This window comes from Hippoglossus stenolepis, chromosome 21 (genome assembly GCF_022539355.2).
Source record: "Hippoglossus stenolepis isolate QCI-W04-F060 chromosome 21, HSTE1.2, whole genome shotgun sequence".
Taxonomy (NCBI): domain Eukaryota; kingdom Metazoa; phylum Chordata; class Actinopteri; order Pleuronectiformes; family Pleuronectidae; genus Hippoglossus; species Hippoglossus stenolepis.
In genome coordinates, this window is record NC_061503.1 from 15,729,635 (window position 1) to 15,750,041 (window position 20,407).

The 20,407-nt window shown below is 43.4% G+C and overlaps 3 protein-coding genes across 7 annotated transcripts; all 3 read right to left on the minus strand.

Moving 5' to 3' along the window:
• Positions 1 to 1,082: 1,082 nt before the first annotated feature.
• On the minus strand, positions 1,083 to 6,992 carry patl2 (PAT1 homolog 2). 2 transcript variants are annotated; one of them, XM_035145638.2, is made up of 19 exons: positions 6,838 to 6,992; positions 6,525 to 6,696; positions 5,688 to 5,965; positions 5,543 to 5,605; positions 5,415 to 5,468; positions 5,195 to 5,332; positions 4,813 to 4,887; positions 4,565 to 4,713; positions 4,123 to 4,197; positions 3,902 to 4,025; positions 3,650 to 3,767; positions 3,431 to 3,537; positions 3,286 to 3,339; positions 3,059 to 3,201; positions 2,764 to 2,920; positions 2,544 to 2,684; positions 2,367 to 2,464; positions 2,139 to 2,279; positions 1,083 to 2,064 (listed from the first exon to the last, which is right to left on the minus strand). In XM_035145638.2, the coding sequence occupies exons 1-19, from the start codon at positions 6,859 to 6,861 to the stop codon at positions 2,031 to 2,033; spliced, it is 2,145 nt and encodes a 714-aa protein (XP_035001529.1). In that variant the 5' UTR covers positions 6,862 to 6,992; the 3' UTR covers positions 1,083 to 2,030. The 2 variants fall into 2 exon arrangements, with proteins under 2 accessions (XP_035001529.1, XP_035001530.1); XM_035145639.2 differs by lacking the exons at positions 5,195 to 5,332; positions 5,415 to 5,468.
• A 525-nt stretch (positions 6,993 to 7,517) lies between these two features.
• On the minus strand, positions 7,518 to 15,899 carry LOC118100479 (transforming growth factor beta-1-induced transcript 1 protein). Of its 4 annotated transcripts, none has more exons than XM_035145651.2 (12): positions 15,503 to 15,899; positions 13,215 to 13,265; positions 12,764 to 12,912; positions 12,579 to 12,634; positions 11,843 to 11,979; positions 11,674 to 11,755; positions 11,374 to 11,458; positions 10,139 to 10,330; positions 9,719 to 9,892; positions 9,539 to 9,620; positions 8,984 to 9,132; positions 7,518 to 8,405 (listed from the first exon to the last, which is right to left on the minus strand). In XM_035145651.2, exons 1-12 carry the CDS (start codon positions 15,513 to 15,515, stop codon positions 8,139 to 8,141), a joined length of 1,437 nt encoding a protein of 478 aa, XP_035001542.1. In that variant the 5' UTR covers positions 15,516 to 15,899; the 3' UTR covers positions 7,518 to 8,138. The 4 variants fall into 4 exon arrangements, with proteins under 4 accessions (XP_035001542.1, XP_035001540.1, XP_035001544.1 ...); XM_035145649.2 differs by having other exon boundaries at positions 12,740 to 12,912; positions 15,503 to 15,898; XM_035145653.2 differs by lacking the exon at positions 13,215 to 13,265 and having other exon boundaries at positions 15,503 to 15,894.
• Positions 15,900 to 17,042: 1,143 nt separating this feature from the next.
• Positions 17,043 to 20,397, minus strand: LOC118100495 (elongin-B). Its single transcript, XM_035145676.1, has 4 exons — positions 20,260 to 20,397; positions 19,320 to 19,454; positions 18,672 to 18,780; positions 17,043 to 18,062 (listed from the first exon to the last, which is right to left on the minus strand). The coding sequence occupies exons 1-4, from the start codon at positions 20,260 to 20,262 to the stop codon at positions 17,950 to 17,952; spliced, it is 360 nt and encodes a 119-aa protein (XP_035001567.1). The 5' UTR covers positions 20,263 to 20,397; the 3' UTR covers positions 17,043 to 17,949.
• Positions 20,398 to 20,407: the final 10 nt, after the last annotated feature.

Sequence of the window (20,407 nt, forward strand, 5' to 3'; positions counted from 1 at the left end):
AAAAGTCAAAGTACACGTCAGTCAAACGTAGGTAGTTCTTGGCACAGGAAGTAGGAAGTAGTTATTTAATGCTATAAAAACAGAGTGAAACTTCATGATTGACAGCTGCGCAAGATGGTAGCGTTCGTGTCTGAGATATTTGGCATCATTTCTGGATGGTGGGAGGAAGTGGAAACGGGCTGTCCATCTTAATATACAGTTTATGCTACAGATTAACAGAGATATCTTATGTCGACTGTCAGAATTCAAGACGACAAATAATTACAGTCCACAGTGAAACCACTGTTCTTCAGGGATTCTCTGATGCTACACCGTCACGTCTGCACCGTGAATCTCTGCCCAGATGTGTGCAGCTGTAAGGAACCAGGCCAACTGTGTTCTGACTCAGTGTTTGGTTAACAGCCAGTGGAATCTGCCAACTGTTGAGTGTCCAGAGCTGGTTGGCACTGGGAATACTGTAGTGAACTCCAGCTGACAGCCCCACAGCTGAGAGGCCTGAGCAGCGGTCTGAAAAACTGTCACTTCAATATGAAGAGAGTTTTAGTGAGTTTAAAAAGATCAATCTTTTTTTAACATTAATCACATTTTATCGTCACATGAACCGGTTTATTTGTTGGAGCCTGAGGTCCTGGGACAAATCTTCCAGAATCCAGATATGGACACAACAGAGACTTCGATAAACACAAACATGCAGTGTTTAAAAAATTAACCACTCTATATAACACAATTAACTAAATGTTCGTTTTTCTTTTGTGTACAATTTACAGTACGTTTTCGTCCATGTAAAAGTAGATATATTGTTAATGCCAGAAACGTAACCACATCAACTTTGTGGTTCGCTGCTGCCGCCAGTTTCTCCCAATAGGAATGTAACACACTGGTGTTTCAACACAGGCCAATTAGTTTGGTTCAATCTCAACTCAGCAACTCACACACACACAATATCTGGAGAAAAGACTTGATTTGATGTGAGTCGAGTCGATGTTGCTGCCTCTCAAACTTTATACTGAGAATTAAGACCCAATACAACGTCCAGGACTCTGATGCCGGAGCGTTTTCTGCAAACCAGATCGAACCGTTGAGCATTTTGAAATATTTTTTTTATTTATGTTGCAAGTGCTCTACAATGGTGCAATTTAAATTATTTCCTGTTTCCAAATGAATACAATAAAATAAAAATCTCTTTACAACTGAAACATCTAAGAGGGAAAATTACAGATACATCATATTTAGTATTCCAACACATTTTTTTGCAAAAACAAAACAAAAAACGATATATATGAACACAGGTTCATCTGTACAATCATTACTATACAATCCTCAACCTGGTCACCATTGTCCTATACAACACGTAGTTTATTGTCCTAAATAACTGAGATGCTACTTTTGGAAACGTAGGAGTTCCACAATGTGCTTATATTTTGTATTACAGGAAAAAAAATTGGGTATTCAAAGAAAGAAGGATTCACTTCTTAACAGAGTATTTGTTTTTTTTTCTGAGATCAGTAATAAATAAATTACTTTGCTTTTTGTGTTTAGTTTAAGTAAAATATCTGAGCAAGGACATTTATCTCAGATTTATTGTCATAAATGTAATTAGCAGTAAGATGATACTTTCAGAAATAAATACATGTAATGTGGTTTGATAGAATCCTGACGTTAAACCGCTTCATTCACCAGTTAATGTCACCGTGGCGATGTAATGAAATGATCAACACTTTAAGGTTAAAATAATTAAATGAAAAAAAGAAACGCAGCTTGTAATTTCAGACAACTGACTGGAGACCAATGGGAGGAAAGTAAAAAAGATCAGATAAAGGAAATAAAAAAGGGAAACAGTTGGAGTGTGCAGAAACGTGAAGGGACGAGGGAGGGAGGGGAATAAGAATTAAAGCATTTTTTTTAACAGTAATCACATTATGTTACAGAGCTTCTGTTATAACGAACACTGAGGAGTTTGTGCTTCTGCTCCTCTCGCTGCTCACTACAACCTGGTCATTAGCCGAGCATCTCGTCAGCTTCAGTCCAGCTTACGACGGAAGAGCCAGGAATCCAGTCACAGACCTAAATTAATCACATTTGAGTCAGGAGCCAGCAAATCTATCTGTGTAAAGCATAAAAACATCTTTCAAACTTACTCCATGTTGCTTTTCAGCTGATGCACGGTGCGCTTGTCCAGGTAACGGCAGAAGAGAGTGAGCAGGTTCGAGGGCAGGATGAGCGGCTCCACCAGCGAACACTGGGACAGCTGCCCCGCCACCTGGAATATTGTGTCGGTCCTAAACCACAGGAACACAAACGTCACAATCCCAACACAAATGTTAAAATGACTTCCCTTCATGGAATATTAGACTCAAAGGCCGCACCAGGTCTCAAAGTCCCCGATGCTGGGCTCCAGAGGGACGCCTGAGGACAGCAGCTTCTCTCCTTGGGAGAGGAGAGCGTACAGCAGCGACAGTCCGAACTGAAAGGAGAAGCAGCAGGTGAGAAAACACCAGAAACTTCTAATAAAGAACTAATAAAGAAAGACAGAAAGCACCGACCTTGTTCTGACAGGCCAGCGTGAGACACTCGTATGTGGACAGAGCCTCCGAGGACGTCAGATCTTTGAGGACTCTAATGAGCTGACTGAACGTCAGACCTCCGATTACATTTCGAAGGGGAGGGTAAAGAACTGGAAGAGCCTAAAAGGTGAATGACGATGGTGAGATTCATTCAATAATATAGTCACCATCTTAAATACCCACAATCCACTTCCCCTACCTCTTCCGTATCTTTGCTCATCAGCGTTGGCAGGTTCGACGTCACGATACGCAAGATCTTCAGGGCAGGATCGTGTTTCAGGAACGGAAGCAGACGAGAGAGAAGCTTTTTGCCTTTTGAGACGTGCAGGAAAGGAAGAAACTCCCCTCCTGAATCTCTACATCAAAAAGTTCGAGAATGTTTATTACTCAAATTCAGTGCCAATTAGAACCTCAACTATTTGGGAGATCTACAACAGAATCATCAAAATAATCTCCAAACAATAACCACAAACGGGGGGGGGTATGTGACTCACGCAGGGTAGTGGTTTTGCAGCTGGGAGTAGATGCGCTGCACCTTAAACTGGGTTTTCTCCACCAGCAGTCTTTCTTCTGCTTCAGACAGGACGGGGGTTTTTACTCTCTCCGTCTCCTCCACCTCTAACAGAGCCACGAACAACTGCAGGAAACAAGTGGGACTGAATATTAGAGAATTTAAAAAGAAAAGCATCTCACTGCTTTAAAACAACAAACCAGCCGTTACCTTTTCTATTTTGCTGAGGACCTCTAACCGCTGCTGTCTTATGTCTTTTTGCTCCTTTAACGTGGGAAATAACGGTGTCAAGTGTCACAGGCGGCAGATTAATACACTTCCAAAGTTACCAGAATGTGTCTCGTCGCCCAGTCACCTCAAGTGGACCCTGAGCTTGGATGGCATTTACTGCACTGATGGCTCGACGAGGGGAGTAACATGTGGAGACAGCCACTTGACCCAAGGAGCCTTCGATGTGCACAACTGGAAGAGCAAAGACTGAGTTGTAGTAAAACGTGCAGAGCATTGAAAGCTTATATAGACAAAGATCTTGCACTATTCTAGGTTTGGTTTCAAACGGTGATGAGAGAAGAACCTGGTGCGTAGCACTCGGTCTTGGTGATGTACGGTGTGGTGAGCTTGGGCGGCTCCCTCTTGCTCCTGATGCCGAGCTCCTCCTCGGCCATCTTAGCTTCTATTCGTCGATAGTACTCCTACGACAGTTAAAATTTAGTTGCCAAAGAAAAGTCTCACTTTTTGGTTATGCATATAAAACATTCCTTATTTGATATTTAATTCATCTCAAATGGAATTAATAATAAAAGACGCTAGAGCAAATATTTCCTACCTGGTAGTAATAATCCTCGAGATAAGGATTCTCACTTTGCAGCTGAATCATCTGCAGCCTGGTGATCCACTCCCTCTCTTTGATCGTCATGAGATTACAGTAAGGATCCCAGCCGTCCATCTTTCTACAAACAGATCTTTTCTGTTAATGAGCCCGTTCCTCTTTCTCAGCACACGGAATACGATTCATTTTTCAAAATCTTCACTTAATGTCGAACCAACCTTTGGAACCCTCGTTGTTTTTGACTGAGTAATCGTTTGTGCTGGGGGTGGAGCTGAGTGACGGGACCTGGGTACCTGAGGGTCAGAGAGAGACGTCACATTCAGAAGCTTCACGTTGTCGTGCTCTGTGACATGTAGACACTCAAAAGATGCCTGTGGTCATTGTTTTAATCTCAATGCATTCATTACTCAATCATCCTATTTACATGAAATCTCTAAGTCAAAACAGTGGTGTATTGATATTTTCTATATCTGGTCAATGGAACAGCTGCAGCAGAGTAAATCTTGTAAATACACATTAATGCCAGATTGTGTGAAATCCATAAATGTCAAGTGGATGTTTTATATACTCGTGAGCAAAGAAGAAAGAAAGAAAAACACTTGATATTCAAACTTTGCTGACAAATCTTTCAGGCCACAAATCAAACATTTGACCACGCACCTGAAATGCTGCACCGGAATGGACGAGGGGCTGTAAAAGGGGGACGGTCTCGGGGAGTTGGCACCAAAGCGAAGTTGCATCATCTTAGGAGTCAGAGACTGAGGAGTGGACGGACAAGGGCGGCTGAACGGAAACATGAACCTCCCCGTCTGATTCGACACAAATGACATCATGAGTCAGGACAAACTGCATCTGTGTAAATACATCTGATGTTTCACTGCATCTGACAGATTTCATGTGGAATCAACCTGATTGTAAAGCTGCCGTGGGGTCAGAGGTTGACGTGAGAAGATGGGCGACCCTGGCATCAGTGGTGAATGCATCTGCAAGAAGAAACAGAAATTCAGAGTGAGGAAGTTGACCAGATGTGACGATTCCCACTTGTGAAATATGCTTATTTACTATATTTTGCCTTGAGTGATGGTGAAACTCAAGAAAGTGACTAAATTACAAGTTTCTGTATGGATTTAACAAATGAGATGCAGCACGTTTGAAGAAATTACTCAGAGTTCATGAAATAGTGTTTAAAATCATGTTTTGTGAGGCCACCGTGACCTTTGACCTCCCAAATCTCATCAGTTAATCGTGAGTCTAAGTTAACATTTGCGTTTAACTAAATTAATTCTCCACCTGCGTCGGGCCTCTTTCGCCAAACTGTCTCCTGCAGTAGGGACTCCTGGGTTCCCCTCTCCTGACAGCATATGGCAAATCCAGGAGGTGCTGACCTCCGCCTCTGTGACCATCAATCACACAAACTATAGCACTGTCCTGAGAAACAGAATAAAATAAAACAGCTATTTGTTTGAGTAAAACACTCAGAAGATCACATGTGCTCTTTTGTGATTTTAACCTGAAGTAGCGATCCCGAGATCCGCCTGTTTTTTCTGTAAGAGGGCGCCATCCACTGAGGGCAAAAATTAAACGGTGAATTTAAAAGCACAAGCGAGAAGTAAAATGTCTTTAAAGGTTGACACCTACATCGTCCTCACAGATTTCCTGGCACATGGTGTCCCCACAGTCCACGATGGCACTGTCAAGAGTCTTAGAAGCACAACACAGCAAAATGAGAAGCTGCTTTGAGGCGAGACGTCAATCTGCAATAAATAAATTCAGTTTCTGTCACCTTGACATTGGGTCGTCCCTCCACTATCCTCATCACAGCTGGATCCTCAAACATCTGTCCCCTGTTCAGCCCGCCCCTGTATCCCCTGCCCCTGCTGCTGCACTGCCGAGGGGGGGCCCGGGGCAGGTCCTGTGTCTTCTGTCTGGGAGGGGAGGGGGAGCTGTGGTGAGACGGAGGGGAGGGGTCCGGTAGTGGTGGCGATGGCGGGGGAGGCGGCGGCTCTTCAAACGAAAGGAGACTGCCGCCCGGGTCCTCTGGAGTCTCATTCGCGTCGAGATCTACGAGACAGTCGAGTCTTTACAAATATCTTTGAAATATAAAATGATCAGAGTTGAAGGAACTAGACTCAGTCCTGATCATGTTCATCTGTGATCAAAGTTAACAAATTTGAGTTTTTGTTGTGTAGTTTGTTTTTCTGTTGTGGAAAGCACATTTATTTTTTGTAATAAATTTAAATCATCATTAGAGGTAATAGATAAAAAAAATAGACTTGACTTCATAGTAAAAACGTAACATTACTGACAGGTCAAGAGGGCACGTAATGGGTTAGACTGACAGTGAGCGCCCCCTGCTGGACTACAGGGCAAACTAAATCAGAGATGCACTACTCGACTGATCATTGTGAATTCAAACAGGTCCTCACAGATCAAATATGAATGTTCAAATTTGGAATAACAAGTGATGGCCCAGCTGCAGAGTTATGAGACGCAAATGACAGTATGTCCCAAAATGTCAAAGTATCCCTTTAAAATGTCTCTTTTACAGTGTGGAGGGAATCAACCCCTGAGAACCACACGATCCACTTTACACCCTGTGTGGAATGAGACCTGAACACACCGGCTCCGAACGTCTCCTCGTTGTGGACGTTGATGTCCTCGTCCTCCTCGACCATGGCCTGCAGCAGACCACAGTCCATGTGGGTCTCCTCCTCGGCATCACTCCACTCATCTCCGTTCTCGGGCCACTGGGACTCACTCACCTCCTCGGCCTGCTGGGTGGAGGGACACGACTGGACACAACACAAACACACACATTTCACATGGAGGTGCAACACATGCTCTCTGTGGTGTTGGGCCCCAAACTGAGACCAGCCCCTGCTCCCGTCACCAACAGGCACAGTGTGTACAAGCAGCTGGATGCACAGACTTACCTGTTTCTGTTCTGAATCACTCATTGTGTGATTATCATTACTCTTGTTGTAACTCTTGGTAAACGGTGACTTTCCTCTGAGGGTTTCTTCTTCCTCTGCTCAGAGCGCGAGGCGCCTCATCACCTTCTAAATGAACTCACCTGTGGAGGCGTGCCCACGTCATCACGCTGTACGTCAGCTCAACCCCGGTATGATGGACTTTATTTGGATTTATCTACGTTGTATTCTGCGTTTTTATTTATTTTTGTTGAATTATGAAGTTACAATTTCCTGTTTAAATTAAGAACGAGCTCAAAACGCAGATTTTTTAAATGTTGTGGTCTGTTACTATGGGAAAAGCAGCGAGCCAACACTGACCCCTAGTGGTGACAGCATTTTAAAACCGGATTCATACTAATGCTGCTGCTACTACTACTACTACTACTACTACTATTACTACTTGTTGTGTTGTTGTTATTATTGTATTTTATAGTACCTTTCATACATAACATCAAAGTGCTTCAAAAATAAAATAGAATAGATAGATAGATAGATAGATAGATAGATAGATGAATTCAGTCATGTGAATAGAATCTCCCCATTTGTATTTCAAAAATGTACATACTTACACTCCTCATGTGACTTGTTTACATGTGCTTATCTTTAATGTTGTGATCGATTCACCAATGAAACAGCAAAAACAAGTTGTGTTCTCCTTTATTTTATTCTTTGGAATTGTTTTTGGCGTATTGCATAGAGCAAAAGTGAAAGAATAATGCAAATTTTAAACATATGACAGCTTTGTTTGTTACACAAAAACATAAACATGGCGATCAGCATTCAATATATAAAAAGCAACTGCAGCGACACTTACTCGACACTTTACCTTTTCCAATACAAAGCAAATATATTAAAAGGGGGATTTCCTTGCACAACAGTACAAAGTATTTCACTGCAACAGTACATTTGTTCTCATTCTGTTTTTCTACCTTTGGCAAAAGAATTCAATTTTCAATATATTCAATTTGAATCAATACAGTATGCAAAAGATTCACATACATGAAAAAGTCATTTGGCATTGTTTTGTACGTGTCTAACCAATAAGAGAGTTAAGTGTCATCCTGTCAGTCTAAACGTAGAAATAAGTTGGGTTGGATGATTTTCCCCCCCCATTACTGCACTTACTCCAAAATATTCTTAAAATCAACAAAGAGACCAGCTCCACCCTCATTCCCACAGTAAAAAACACACATTGAGAATTCAGAGTCACACAGCCTCTCTAACCCTGAGGATGGAAAAGTGGGCAAAGTCCTGATGTGTCCTCAACCGAAGAGTTTGATGAAGCAGGGGTGGCAGTACGGCTTGTTCTCCTGCTCCTTGAAGCAGCCTTTGCTCAGGGGCTTCAGGCAGAAGTGACACACGAGGTGGTGGGGGTGGAACTTGGCCCCCATGGCGGTGACGCAGCGGCCCAGGATCGGCTGCTGGCACGCCTGACACATGCTGCCACGGGACTGGTGGTAGTGGGCCTCGCACAGCGGCTTGCCCTCGTGTTCGAAGAAGCTGCCGTTGACGAAGGGGGTGTAGCACTCCTGGAGACGAGAGGGAAAGAGAAAGAAAGCGAAACTCAGTCACGGCAACGAGTCCTGGCTTCAGAAACGGCAATTACAACGTTTCTCATGACATAATTCCTTCTATTTTTAAAACCCTTTTAACATGTTATTTTTACTGAGAGTGACGCCTTTACTCAGGAACCACATTCTGGGTTGCTGGTCACTGAGCTTCACTTAGGCAAATAGAGACAAATATCAGAGATGTGCCATTAAGCCATTTCCAGTCCCATAGCAGAGGTCCTCACTGCCACTGCAGGACCTCAACCACATGAAGCTGCTGTCAGACGTGCACGAGACATTTTCCAGAGATTATCCTGAGGGTCTGCATGTGAGAATGCAAATGTCAGAGTCAGTTGCAGATGCTAGCAGCTGATGCCTATGTGTATTTTACAAAACCCCATACAAAGTAATGTCCCTAAATAAATGTCCTTATTGCTCCAGCCTCCCTGACCTTTTCTCAGAATAAACCTATAAGAACTGCAACACAAACAAACACTTTGTCACTTTAAATGTTTAAATGCAACAGACATTCACTATGACCATGGGGAAACACTCACCCTGCACACGAAGCACTGCGGGTGCCAGAGCGAGTTGAGGGCTGAGATGTAGTTTTCCATGATGGGCTGAGTGCAGCCTTGACAGCGAGAAGCGAACAGAGTCAAGAAGCACTGCTGACAGTACTGCTGCCCCTCACGGTCGTGGAAACCTGCAGGAGACACAGTCACAGTCATACACACTTGTTTAGATAAATGCAGAACACTGTCTGAACCTTTTCTCATTATGGTCGACAGTATTTCTTTTTTTGTCTCAAGCTTGTAATGTTTTTAATTTGGACATTTTCATGCTAAATGAAAACAAAGATTCAGTGTTTCTCTCCAGTTTTTGAGATTTTTAACTCAAACACAAACACTGATGGTGAATGTGATGAGAAGAATAATTGACCAATGACCAATTTAATGAACATGGACTTTAAATCCCTGATTAAATGAATGATTAACAGAATATCCGTGTATGTTTGATAAGAGGAATCAATGTACGTGTGACCTGGCAGTTGCAGTTTACTGTTAACAGATGTGTGTTGAACCCAGACAGGAAACAGTACCGCCTGTTACCTTCCTCTCCAAACGCCCGGCTGCATTTCACACAGCAGAAACACTCCGGGTGCCAGTTCTTGTCCAGAGCGGTGACCATTTTCTAAACAACAAGAGGAATGAGGAGGAAACTGGTTTCACACGGGCTGATTCGAGCAACATAAGCTGAGACAGAGACATGTGCACATCCAAGAGGCTCACGTTCAGAATGGGCTTGTTGCACTGCGCACAGTGAGGAGAGAAGAGAGTGAAGTAGTCCGACTCGCAGTACGGTCGTCCGTCCTTCTCGAAGAAGTTGCGACTGCCCAACTCCGTCTCACACTCGGTGCACACAAAGTGCTCTGGGTGCCACACCTTCCCCAGAGCCGTCACCACCTGCACCAGGAGATGGTTAAAATCAATTTAGGTTAAAAAAGAAAAATAGAAGTACGTTGTGTGCCTCAGAGCGGTTTCAGTCCCTCCACTGTCACCTTGACCTTTGACCTTTGACCGCCAAATTCGAATCAGTTCATCCGTGAGATCAAATGAACGTTTGTATCAAATTTGAGGAAATTCTCTCAAGGTATTCTTGAGATATTGTGATCACAAATCACAAATCACAAAAAAAGACTGACACCTCACCTGTCCTACTACCGGCTTCTGACAGGCTGAACAGTTTCCCTTGGAGGACGTCTGAACGCCCTGTCGGCTCAGGTCTGACTGAAGCAGCCCCAGCATGCTGTCCAATGAGCCGCCAGAGGAGGGTTGTGGGGGGGTGGTGGCGGCGGGCTGCAGCGGTGCCGTCACCACTGGACTGACGACGGGTGCAGCTGGCTGTGGGAGGAGACAGAGAAATGATGCATGGCACATATGTGTGGGGGATTTTAATTCTTCAGGAGTTTGTCATTGTTTCTTCGTTTTACCTCCGCCAAAGAAGTTGTGTTTTTTATACTCTCTCCATTTGTTTGTCGGTTTGCAAGCAAGATTACACAAAAACAACTCAACAGATTTCCACACAACTTGGAGGAAGGACGTGTTATAGGTCAGGAAAGAACGTTCCAGGGACACGGATCAGGGGGCGGACCCAGGATTTTCTTTATCACTTTCTTTAACTTTACGTTTTTCTTAGTTTTTTCTTGTTTTCCCCGGGGACTGATATCTATGAGTGTGTGAAATTTGTTAATTGGGGAATGTCATGGAAATAGTTGCAGTCGTTTCTGCGTAATCCTAAATAACAAATAGACACTAGAGTAACTGTAATACAAGAGAATGCTCTGCAGCCATGACACAGTTTTTCAGTTCATTTTATGAAAGACGTCTCATGGACCTGATCACAAACAAACTTTTAAGAAACTAGACGAGAGGCTTGTTGTGAGCCTCTCATGCTTTTCTCTGTTGGCTGTCAACAGTTTGACTGAAAGTGGGTCAATGTCAACACTGCAGTACTGAACATCACATGTCAGTGATGATAATATCCAATAATGTGTTTTCTTCTGTTTCTGCCACCCTGAACTCTTGTTGACAACAGAACTGGATCCAAGCAGCCTCATAATCACAGAAGCACGCCCTTCGCTCACATGCTCGTCATTGACTCACAATAACCAGATTATATCCCAAAGCAAATGCAGATCTATAACTCTCACTTCTATCTTAAGCTATTTACGACGCTGGAAATCTTCTCCAGCAAGACTAATTTCCGTCTTCAGGCCTTATCTGCTGACTGATTTATGACCCGGAGGCATGTGCTGCGGCCCGGCCACACTGTAACAGCGCCAAGTCTAGTGAACGTGTTCATGGATACACAGTGAATCTGCGTGGGTGGTTTTAAACAGGAAACAAACATCTCGTCCTTCAGACATTGACAAGTGGACTCTTACCGTGCTCTGGACTCTGAAGTCAGACAGAGACGCCATCAGTTTGTCCAGTTCCAGAGTGGCTGATGTGGCTGAAGGTTTCGCAGAGCTACAACACAAAGGATGATTCAAACCCACAAAATACACATTTTCATCTGATCCCACCAAGAATAGGGTCCAAAAGAAAAACCTACACAGTAAATTCTGGTATTACTGATATAATCCACAGTGTATTGTCATTATTTCTCTATGATGCCTTCTCAACAAGGGATTTCAAGAGTATCTGTGTTCTTGAGATAAATCCCAACTGATTAGATTCTGTACCTGGAGGAGGAGGCTGTGGCTTTGTCCTTAATCTTGTCCCTCTCATCTTTCTTAGAAGAAGGGAACTGAGCCAGGATCTCGTCTGATGACAACAAAACGAGGCCATAAGAAAATAAATTCACTTCAGAGTTAAACACAGGGACGTAAAAAAACACACTACACCGCTAACCTGTGATGTTGAACTGGGTGGCGTTGAGCTCCTGTAAGAGATGGTCCAGTTCACTCAGACCTCCTCCCAACAGCGAGGAGGAGGAGAAGGCTGGAGGAGGGTCGGCTGTGCGGGGAGACCGCGGTTTACACACTGTGCTGTAAGATAAAGAGGCAGTGACAGTTTATAAAGCATCTTATCACTGATGTTGGTTTCATCACAGCTGAGTTCTCTCATCTGTCTATAACAAGGGTTTAAGCTCCAAACACATTTGATTATTGTGACAGAGTATTAAAGTTATACTGGATTTAAATAATCTTCAATTTCCAGAATAACGTCTTAATATTGCCAGACAATATGAGGAAAAAAAGTTCTGGATCCAAAATCTTGAACCAATCTTACTGTTTCTTGAAAAACTACAAAATCCCTTTGAATATCACGCAGACGAAATATTACGACTTTATTCTCACAAAATTAAGACTTTTCGAAATCCCATTTTTTTCCTTTAAGAGGCCGTAATTCTCAAACTAGATCTATATATTCCCCCCAAAAACAGAACAAATCTAGCTCTGTGATTGGCTGGCGATCTTTCATGTACCTCGCCTTCCCAATGTAACTGGGATTGGTTCAACTTCGACTGGAATCAGGCTCAGAAATGTATTCCATAATTCACTCTGCTTAGTGAGAGATGACATGTTGATGTTGGGTTTGATTACATGGTGTCAGATAGAGTAAGAAATATCAAGGAGGAAGTTACCTGTATAATTTGTCTGGGTTGGAGTTCTGGGAGGACTTGATTGCACCAGAAACAGTCTGAGAGACAGAAACAGAGGAACGATCCAAATGTACAGTGAAAATGTTTTTTTTAAATGATATGAAATCACTTTAAAATGTTTTTACGTAAGGCTTGACGAGTACCAATTGTCCCTGTTGATGGTCTACCTGCTGCGGGGTGTAGGCAGGTGGTGGTGGCCGGGCCTCGGCTGGGTCCTGGGTGACAGGATCAGCATTTTGAGGGGGTTCCGAGGTGAGCAGGACGGGACACCGAGCTAAAGGAGAGCCGGTGTTCTCCAGATCAGCCAGAAGGGCGTCTGAAGGGGAGAGGGAGGGAAAAGAAAGTGAATAAAAAGAGAGAGAAATCGATATAACACACAACAGCATGGATGGGATGAAGGTTTGGTTGGATTTACAGTGCAGGGAATTATAATATATCAGTACATTTACTCTAGTTGTTTATGGGGTGTTAAAGGTGGACAGAAAGACATACAAGTTAATGAAAGGATGTTTAAATCATGCAATGCAACACACTTGGAAGACGGACAGAACATGTGAAGTGAAAACATGCATAGAGAGTATAACACACAGAGAGACACGTGCACAGGCAGTTACGTACCAAACACAACAATACGAGGACTGAGAGGGTAGTTAGGTGGCTCAGGCCCTTCTGAGGAGAGACAGACAGCCCGTGTGACCGGTGCATGACATGGAACACAATGAGCCTCCCAATGAACTAATCAGTCAGAGGACAGGAACAGTCAGAGCCGGCACGACTGCGAGATTAACCTTCAACACAGCCGATGTATTTCAGCACACAAACATTTCTGCATTCGTGCCCGAGACATGCCAGTAGGGAAAGGAAGCAGCGGAGGAAGAGTGTTTGGTAGCTGATATCTGAACCGACTCCACCAGCAGCACAAACGCTCACTGCACACGAGGTGGAAAACTGAAACTGAAGTGTTAGTGTGTGGAGCTGTGTGACTTCAATCCATGTAGGTTTGTAGAGTAGGTGAAAAATGGCCTGAACGTGAGTAATTACAACCTCAACCTCGCTCCTTTATAAAGTTCTACATCATCCATCTATTATCTGTACCACTTATCCTTTGAGGGTTGCTGGGAGCTGGAGCTAATCCCAGTTGGCACTGGATGAGAGGCAGGGCACAGGTCACCAAATATATTGTTTAACACCATTAAAGGGACAATCCAGCAACTTTGAACTCAATTTTGAACCCCAACTTTTTAAAAAAACACACTAACAAGAAAAAAGTTTGTTCAACACAAAGTTAACAATTGGGTTTGTGTCACTTGTTAACTTTAAGTTGAACAAACTTTATTCTTGACTTTGGAAACAGCTTAATTCATTGGTGTGTTAACAATTGAGGTATTGTTGGTCCAACAATTTTCTTTTTTCAGAGTATCCATAAGTAAGACGACATAAACAAGACATCTGGTGCCTCAATAGACAGAGAATGGCGACAGGAGCTGCATGTTATAGTCACAGTCATAGTTTCTGTTTAATAAGCTGCTGTTCAACTGCTGTTTCCAAGCACAAGAACAGACATTAACCCCCCTGCTTCTCAGATTCTGGGAACCCTCCGTGGATGCACGATGAAAGTTGAGTAGAGCGTGTTAAGTACGGTTTAAACCATCTGTGGTCATCCCAGTCGCTGGAGGACGTGTGGAACATAAACGTGACCAGTTTACCAGGCCTGACGTCACCTCAGTCCCAGATGATTCACACCTCTGGTACGACCATGTGCTGAGGATCTTGTGCACATACGACTTGCCCTCCTCCTTTCCTGCTGTGAGCCGCTGTCTCACACACACACACATACTTGTACAGACTCAACTGCTCATATAAGGAGTTGAACCTCTCTCATTGGGAATTATGACCATATTTAGAGCTGCCTGCCGACTTGTTTGTCTTGGCCGACGGCCTCTCGTACAAGCGGTCGCCAGATCCAATACATAAACTTACAACATTGTCGGACAACAGCATAAACGGAGCCTCGCGAACATGGCCACTGCCTCACCACCTCCGCCACTCACCCAGTCTCCCAGTGACTGTGTGTGCAATCTGATCCAGATGTGCCTGGCTGCATTTCGCCATTCCTCCTAGCCTTGCTTGAAAAGCATAAATCCCCACGTTTCTTTCAAAAAATGTTTATCTCGGGCGAGCAAATGGGCAGCTGAGGCAAAAGGGCCCTTTCTATTTTCATTGAACTCTGTGGCTTTTTGAAATAGCAGCGTGGCCCCGGGGGTATTTCAGGGCCTCTTCAGCAGCTTCTCATAATGTTGTTCTGAGACGGAGAGAAAGAAAAAAATCCTCCTTCAACATCTTTATCAGTTAAAAAAAAAAAGAAAAAAGAAAGAACAGTCCTCTTTGATGTTTCATCCTTCAAAATGGACGACTCTCTGCTCAACATTATGTGGCTTTCCCTCCGTCCCCTGACTTGTTAATATTAATGGATGGAGGCGACCGGCTGTGGAACCCTTCAAATCTAATTTACCAAGAATTTATTGAATTTGCAGGAAACACTCGATGGCGGGCGGGCGGACACCAAGCGGTGTAGCACCAGTTCTTGTGTTACCTGTATGAATGTGTCTGCAAGTAAAGTCTGAGGAGGATGAGAGTATAAACATCTGGAGTGAAGGAGAATCGCTCTGAACCAGGATCCTCAGACAAAAGAGAAGTTGTGAGACAGTTTTAAGTGAAGGTTTACAGAGAATATTCCCTTCATACTCCAGCCTCATGCATGTCCTTGAGGGGAAAAGAGGGGGAAGCTTGTACTCTCTGACTGCCAGGATCAACACAGAGCTCATTTCCTCTGTTTGGCCACACCAGCCCTTCCCACAGATCCCCCTCCAGATATCATGCAGACGGAGAACAGCTCGGTTACTCACCCAGATCGTCCATGATGTGGTTTCAGCCGAGTGTTTTCCTCTGTGTGAGACTCAGGGTGGAGGAGGACAGCATGAGACAGAGGTGATGGACGAGAATCAGACACACAGGGGCTCGGGAGCTATTGTCTGCGTCGCTCCTCCACAACTTCTTGGACACCGTTATCCGCCGAGAGGAGGAGGCGGAGGCGGAGGAAAAGGAGGAGGAGGTCCCGTCTCTTTTTCCTACACCGCTGTCTTCCTGTGTAATACAGGACCTCCGAGCGGGGAAGGCGTAGTTAAATAAATGTGGTCACAAACCCCGGACACAGACGTCACCCCGGACATTCCTCGTCCTTATTTGGGAGGCAGATCTGAGGATTCCGTGGCGCTGAGGAGCTGCTGCTGCTGTTTGTAAACTTGTGTCAGGGGGAAATGTTGTGAAATGGATTTTATTGACCTTCAAACAACAACATCCCTGTCAGAACAACATCCACTATTAATAAGAAGAAGATTGTAAACACATCTGGATTCAAACATGTGGATCCAACTCTGGAAACTGTGATATCACTACAAACGTTTATCTGTGTATGTGTATGTATATATATACATGAGTATGTGCATTTTTTTTGTTAGCTGTAAATAGATAGATGTATATATGTATGTACTCCTATCCCATACGTGTATAGGGGGCCATAGACATATATAACGATTACACATATAGTATATATATATATATATATATATATGTGTGTGTGTGTAAATATAAATAGCTAGATAGATGAATAAAACAAATGCTTTGCTTATAATATTGAGCTTGTTTACATTGGTGTTTGTGAGTGTTGGGATAGGTCTTTATGAATTGAAAGATTCCGTCATAAGACTTATGGTCTGTAGTGCTGGACTCAGATGATACTAAAATGGTCACGCTTGATAACAGCCGTACAAATTCCCCAGCTAATTTGAAGGTAATCTAATCTAATCTAAAAATTGAATGATACCCACTGAATTTGGGACTTTCTGGTAATCCTGCCTCATTCATCTCCACCATATAGGAAAACTGTTAATTTGTTGTATATATATTTTTAAATATCGTTATTTTCTATGGCTGAATTAAAAGTATATCTGCCCTTTTTTTTAAAACAGACTTTGAAACTTAAATTTATACTATATATTATACTATTATTTGCAGTTACGTTTCCACCACATTAGAAGACCCAGGCCATTATCACTGTCTCCTCAGTGGACCCGTCTCATTGAAGACATGTCACAGCAAGTGTACATAATAAAATGAATGATGGCTTTATTTAATTTAGCTGCTTGACTTTGAGGCTCCCTGTCGTGTGCATGCAGGCTCGCTGCCACCGCTTATTGTGACACTTGAAAAGAACAGAGCCATTGCTACTGTTTCCTATTGTGACGAGTCAAAATGTCTGTTTTAATAAAAACTCCCCGTGGCAGTGACAGTCTGCCTGACTTCTGTTAAGTGTAAACCCTTAAATTCAGTTATTTTCATTAAATGTTGACCCAAACCTGTGTCTAAAATAAGAATCAGTCAGCAGCATAAAAAACAAAACAGGAAAACTTTTAATTAAGCAAACTTACAGTTACAGGCTATATTTATGTGATTAGAGGAAGGTGCCACACTGATGTTGGTGACATGTGATGTATGTATTTTAACACAAGAGAATGCTCCTCCTGCGTCCACTGTATGTCACAGACAGAATGTCCTCTGACCAAAACGTCCCTCTGCTGCTGAAGAGGTACCTGCCTTTGGTCTCAGTGCATGAAACACACAACAAAAGAACTGAAAAGTAAAAACATACTAAAGACACAAAATGACAACACCAACAAAAAAGTAACATTTTTACCATAAAGGTGTTTTTTTTCCTGGTATGAAATCAAATCCAAAATGTACAACAAAACTGGGAGAATCGGACCAAGGAAACGCATGAAGGTTCATCTGTTTCTGTGAAAGTAAAGCCATCGTTTTTTGAATTTGTTCATGCAGTTTGCCGATTGGGACGCCAGACTCCTTATCCATGCATGTTACTTCTAGAGCACTGTGACACAACTACGCCTTCACCTTTTCCAAAAAAGATTAATGAGAATAATTATAATAACTCACACACATACACACAATCATACTTTCCAAACCACCTTCTTCCCTCTACAGGTTTGAGCAAGTTGGTGCTTAGGAGCAAAGTCAAGGACAGGAACTGCATGTGATGTGGAAATTATTAAGAGTTTAAAAAAAAAAAAAAAAATCATTTGTGAAGCAAATTTGAGGAGGGAGGGTGTTGGGATGATAGCATGAAGGTAACATGGATAGGCTTGGTTACCTACAGTGTTCCCATCCATCAACTGAAATTATATTACACATCCTCCGCCCCCGCTACTTCTCCAATGCAGTTAATCCACACACACCCACTTCCATCCTTCCCTCCGTCGCTCGGTTCCCCTCCTTGCTATCACTGCACAGCCTGTTCGTTGGCAGTGCTGCCAGAGTCCTGCGGCTTCATCACATCGGGGAGTTCCGGGGGGCTGGAGAAGGCCTCGACATGCAGCTGCTCAAACATCTCATCTGGAGGACAGAGGCGACAAGGAAACCATATCTCCATCATGAAGGCAGAGTTGCACATGGATAAATCACTCACGTCACAAATTTGCTTCTGTAAATATTTACTGTTACTCAAGTTAAAATGTACAAATAATGTGGCTCATGCACTCAGACTTGAGTGTTTAAGCCACAGCTTAAAATTCAAGAAGGATCATTTATTTTCTCAAGCCACAGTGAGTATTTTAAACTGGCAGCTAAAATGTGATCTTTAGGAAATCTGTATTTCAATCGGATTCTTATCAAGTCTGGACAGATATAGATTCAAGAGACACTTGATATCACAGACATATGGAGCAGCTGAGAGAGCTGTGGCTTCAGGCTATGTGGTTGTAAACCTGCCTGACCAGAACAATCTCCTGCTGAGTTCTTCATACGCAAAAGACAAACCCCAGAAACTGTTCGGAACAAACTTTCAAGACATTTTCAAGAGTTTGCGTCTACTTATGACTTTATAGAAGAATTCCTCATCCATAGCCCATTTGGAAAGAGGCGTAATGGCAGGAAAGACATAATGACACCAAGAAAGTTAACGAAACATCCCTGACTCACACAAATAACATAAACTACACGTACCATTTACACGGAAGGCCAGACCCACAGTAGCTGGGGCCTGAGGTCTGGCAGTCTGATTGGTGAATCCACTGTCGCCCAGAGTTTTGCTGTCCTCTAGCAACTGGTCATCCTGTGGAATAAGAGAGGAAAATGTCTCAAAATCACCTAATGGACCCAAAGTGTATGAATATTTGTGAAACATTTACAGCCCCAAAAAAAACAATTACAAAACACTGAAAATTACAAAGTAATGTGCCGTTATTGTCAGTTACTCGCGAGAACTGCAGCAGTCACTAGAAGGAGGATAACAGCGGACATTTAGGCTTAAGACGCGGTGTAAATGATGCTGTTTCGAGTCGAATTTTGACACTTGGATGACACCACAGGAACAGTGTGGAGGCATTTAAGGTTTTTTTGTCCTGTTGTTCTTTCACATTTTAAGATGAGTCACCATTTACTTCAATTTTATTGGATTTGGCTGCAACGCTGTTCACCCCTGAGACTCCGAAAGTGTTTTGTGGACTCAAACACTTCACCCTCCCCTCCATCAGCATAGTGGTTAATAGATAATGAGTGGATTTCTATTTGTGGGTGAACGATCCCTTTAACTCTGATGTTTTAATTATTTTTGGTCACGTGACAGGACTTAGTTTGGTGTTGGTGATATACTTTGTAGAGCCGCTGGTCTTCCGGTGGTCTTTTAAGAATTCCCTCGACAATACGCTTCAGCTCATAGACGGTGGTGGACTCCTTGGCATCTGTGAAGATTGTAGTCTTGTGACGCCGGATCATTAAGAACACGTCCTGAAAGAAAAGAGCACAACAGGACAATGAGTCAAAGTAAATTCAGTGCACGGACGTGAAGATGACAGATTCACAGATTGGGGGAGAAAAACACGTTATTCTCAATTTAACACAGGTTCAAGCAGGACGACAGATTGTGTGGCTCGAGTGACAATTCACATTAAATGACATTAAATCGTCTTTATCTGACAAAACATGTCAGTAGGCCATGGAAGTCTTTAACTACCGTCCATCTGGCGACTGGTCCTAATACATCACGAGCACACGGGTCCCCTCAGCGTGTCTTTTTAAAGAGGGACAAGGGACATGTACGTGTTGGAGTGATTCTTTTAGCCGCTTGTAATTCATTGATTCCCTAATCTGGCTAGCAACGGGGAGCAGTAGCAGGCAGACGTAGCCCTGAGCTAACGCAAACCTAGCTTAGCATAGATACTTTATAGACACAAACATGGGCCTGACAGTTAGCTCTGCGTTAATAAACTGCGGCTGTGACAGTGTGTGTCCGCGGTGTGTGTCTAGCTGGGTTAGACGTCTCCCGTCACACCACCCCCCCCCACCATGTCTGCCAAGCTAACACAAGTTACCTCGCTAACACCTCTCCTCACAGATGGAAGGCTAAGCTAACACAGCAAACTTAGCGCTAGCAGCCTAGCTAGCACAAACTGAAAATAAACACCCCAAAGAAACGACCCTGCGGTTCGTTATCCTGACACGGGTATTCACGATAACGCGCCGAACGTTAATTCGGATGTTCACGTGTCGGTAGAAACCCCCACAGAGCGATCGACAATAATAACGAAGTTACCATTTCAAGTGGTCAGCTAGCTAGGCACGTAGCCCTCTGTGTTCAAGCCCAGACTGCACCGCTTGCGGATGTTGCGCAACTCAGATAAGAAGTGGGTATTCACGGAGGACCGCTACGAAGGCGCTGCGTGGCCGTGCGGAGGATTTGG

Bases quoted from the DNA above. Each gene is read 5' to 3' on its own strand.
- LOC118100479 (XM_035145649.2), bottom strand. The intron at 9,893-10,138 runs GTGAGGTGTCAG...CTCCTGGTGCAG, and splicing joins AGAAGCCGGTAGTAGGACAG to GTGGTGACGGCTCTGGGGAA. The intron at 9,621-9,718 runs GTGAGCCTCTTG...CTTGTTGTTTAG, and splicing joins GCAACAAGCCCATTCTGAAC to AAAATGGTCACCGCTCTGGA.
- patl2 (XM_035145638.2), bottom strand. From the start codon at position 6,861: ATGAGTGATTCAGAACAGAAACAG. The intron at 3,768-3,901 runs GTAGGAAATATT...TAACTGTCGTAG, and splicing joins TCGAGGATTATTACTACCAG to GAGTACTATCGACGAATAGA. The intron at 2,280-2,366 runs GTGCGGCCTTTG...CCTGTGGTTTAG, and splicing joins ATCGGGGACTTTGAGACCTG to GACCGACACAATATTCCAGG.
- LOC118100495 (XM_035145676.1), bottom strand. The intron at 18,781-19,319 runs GTATATCACCAA...CTTATTCCACAG, and splicing joins AAGACCAGCGGCTCTACAAA to GATGACCAGTTGCTAGAGGA. The intron at 18,063-18,671 runs GTACGTGTAGTT...TCTGTCCTCCAG, and splicing joins TCTGGCCTTCCGTGTAAATG to ATGAGATGTTTGAGCAGCTG.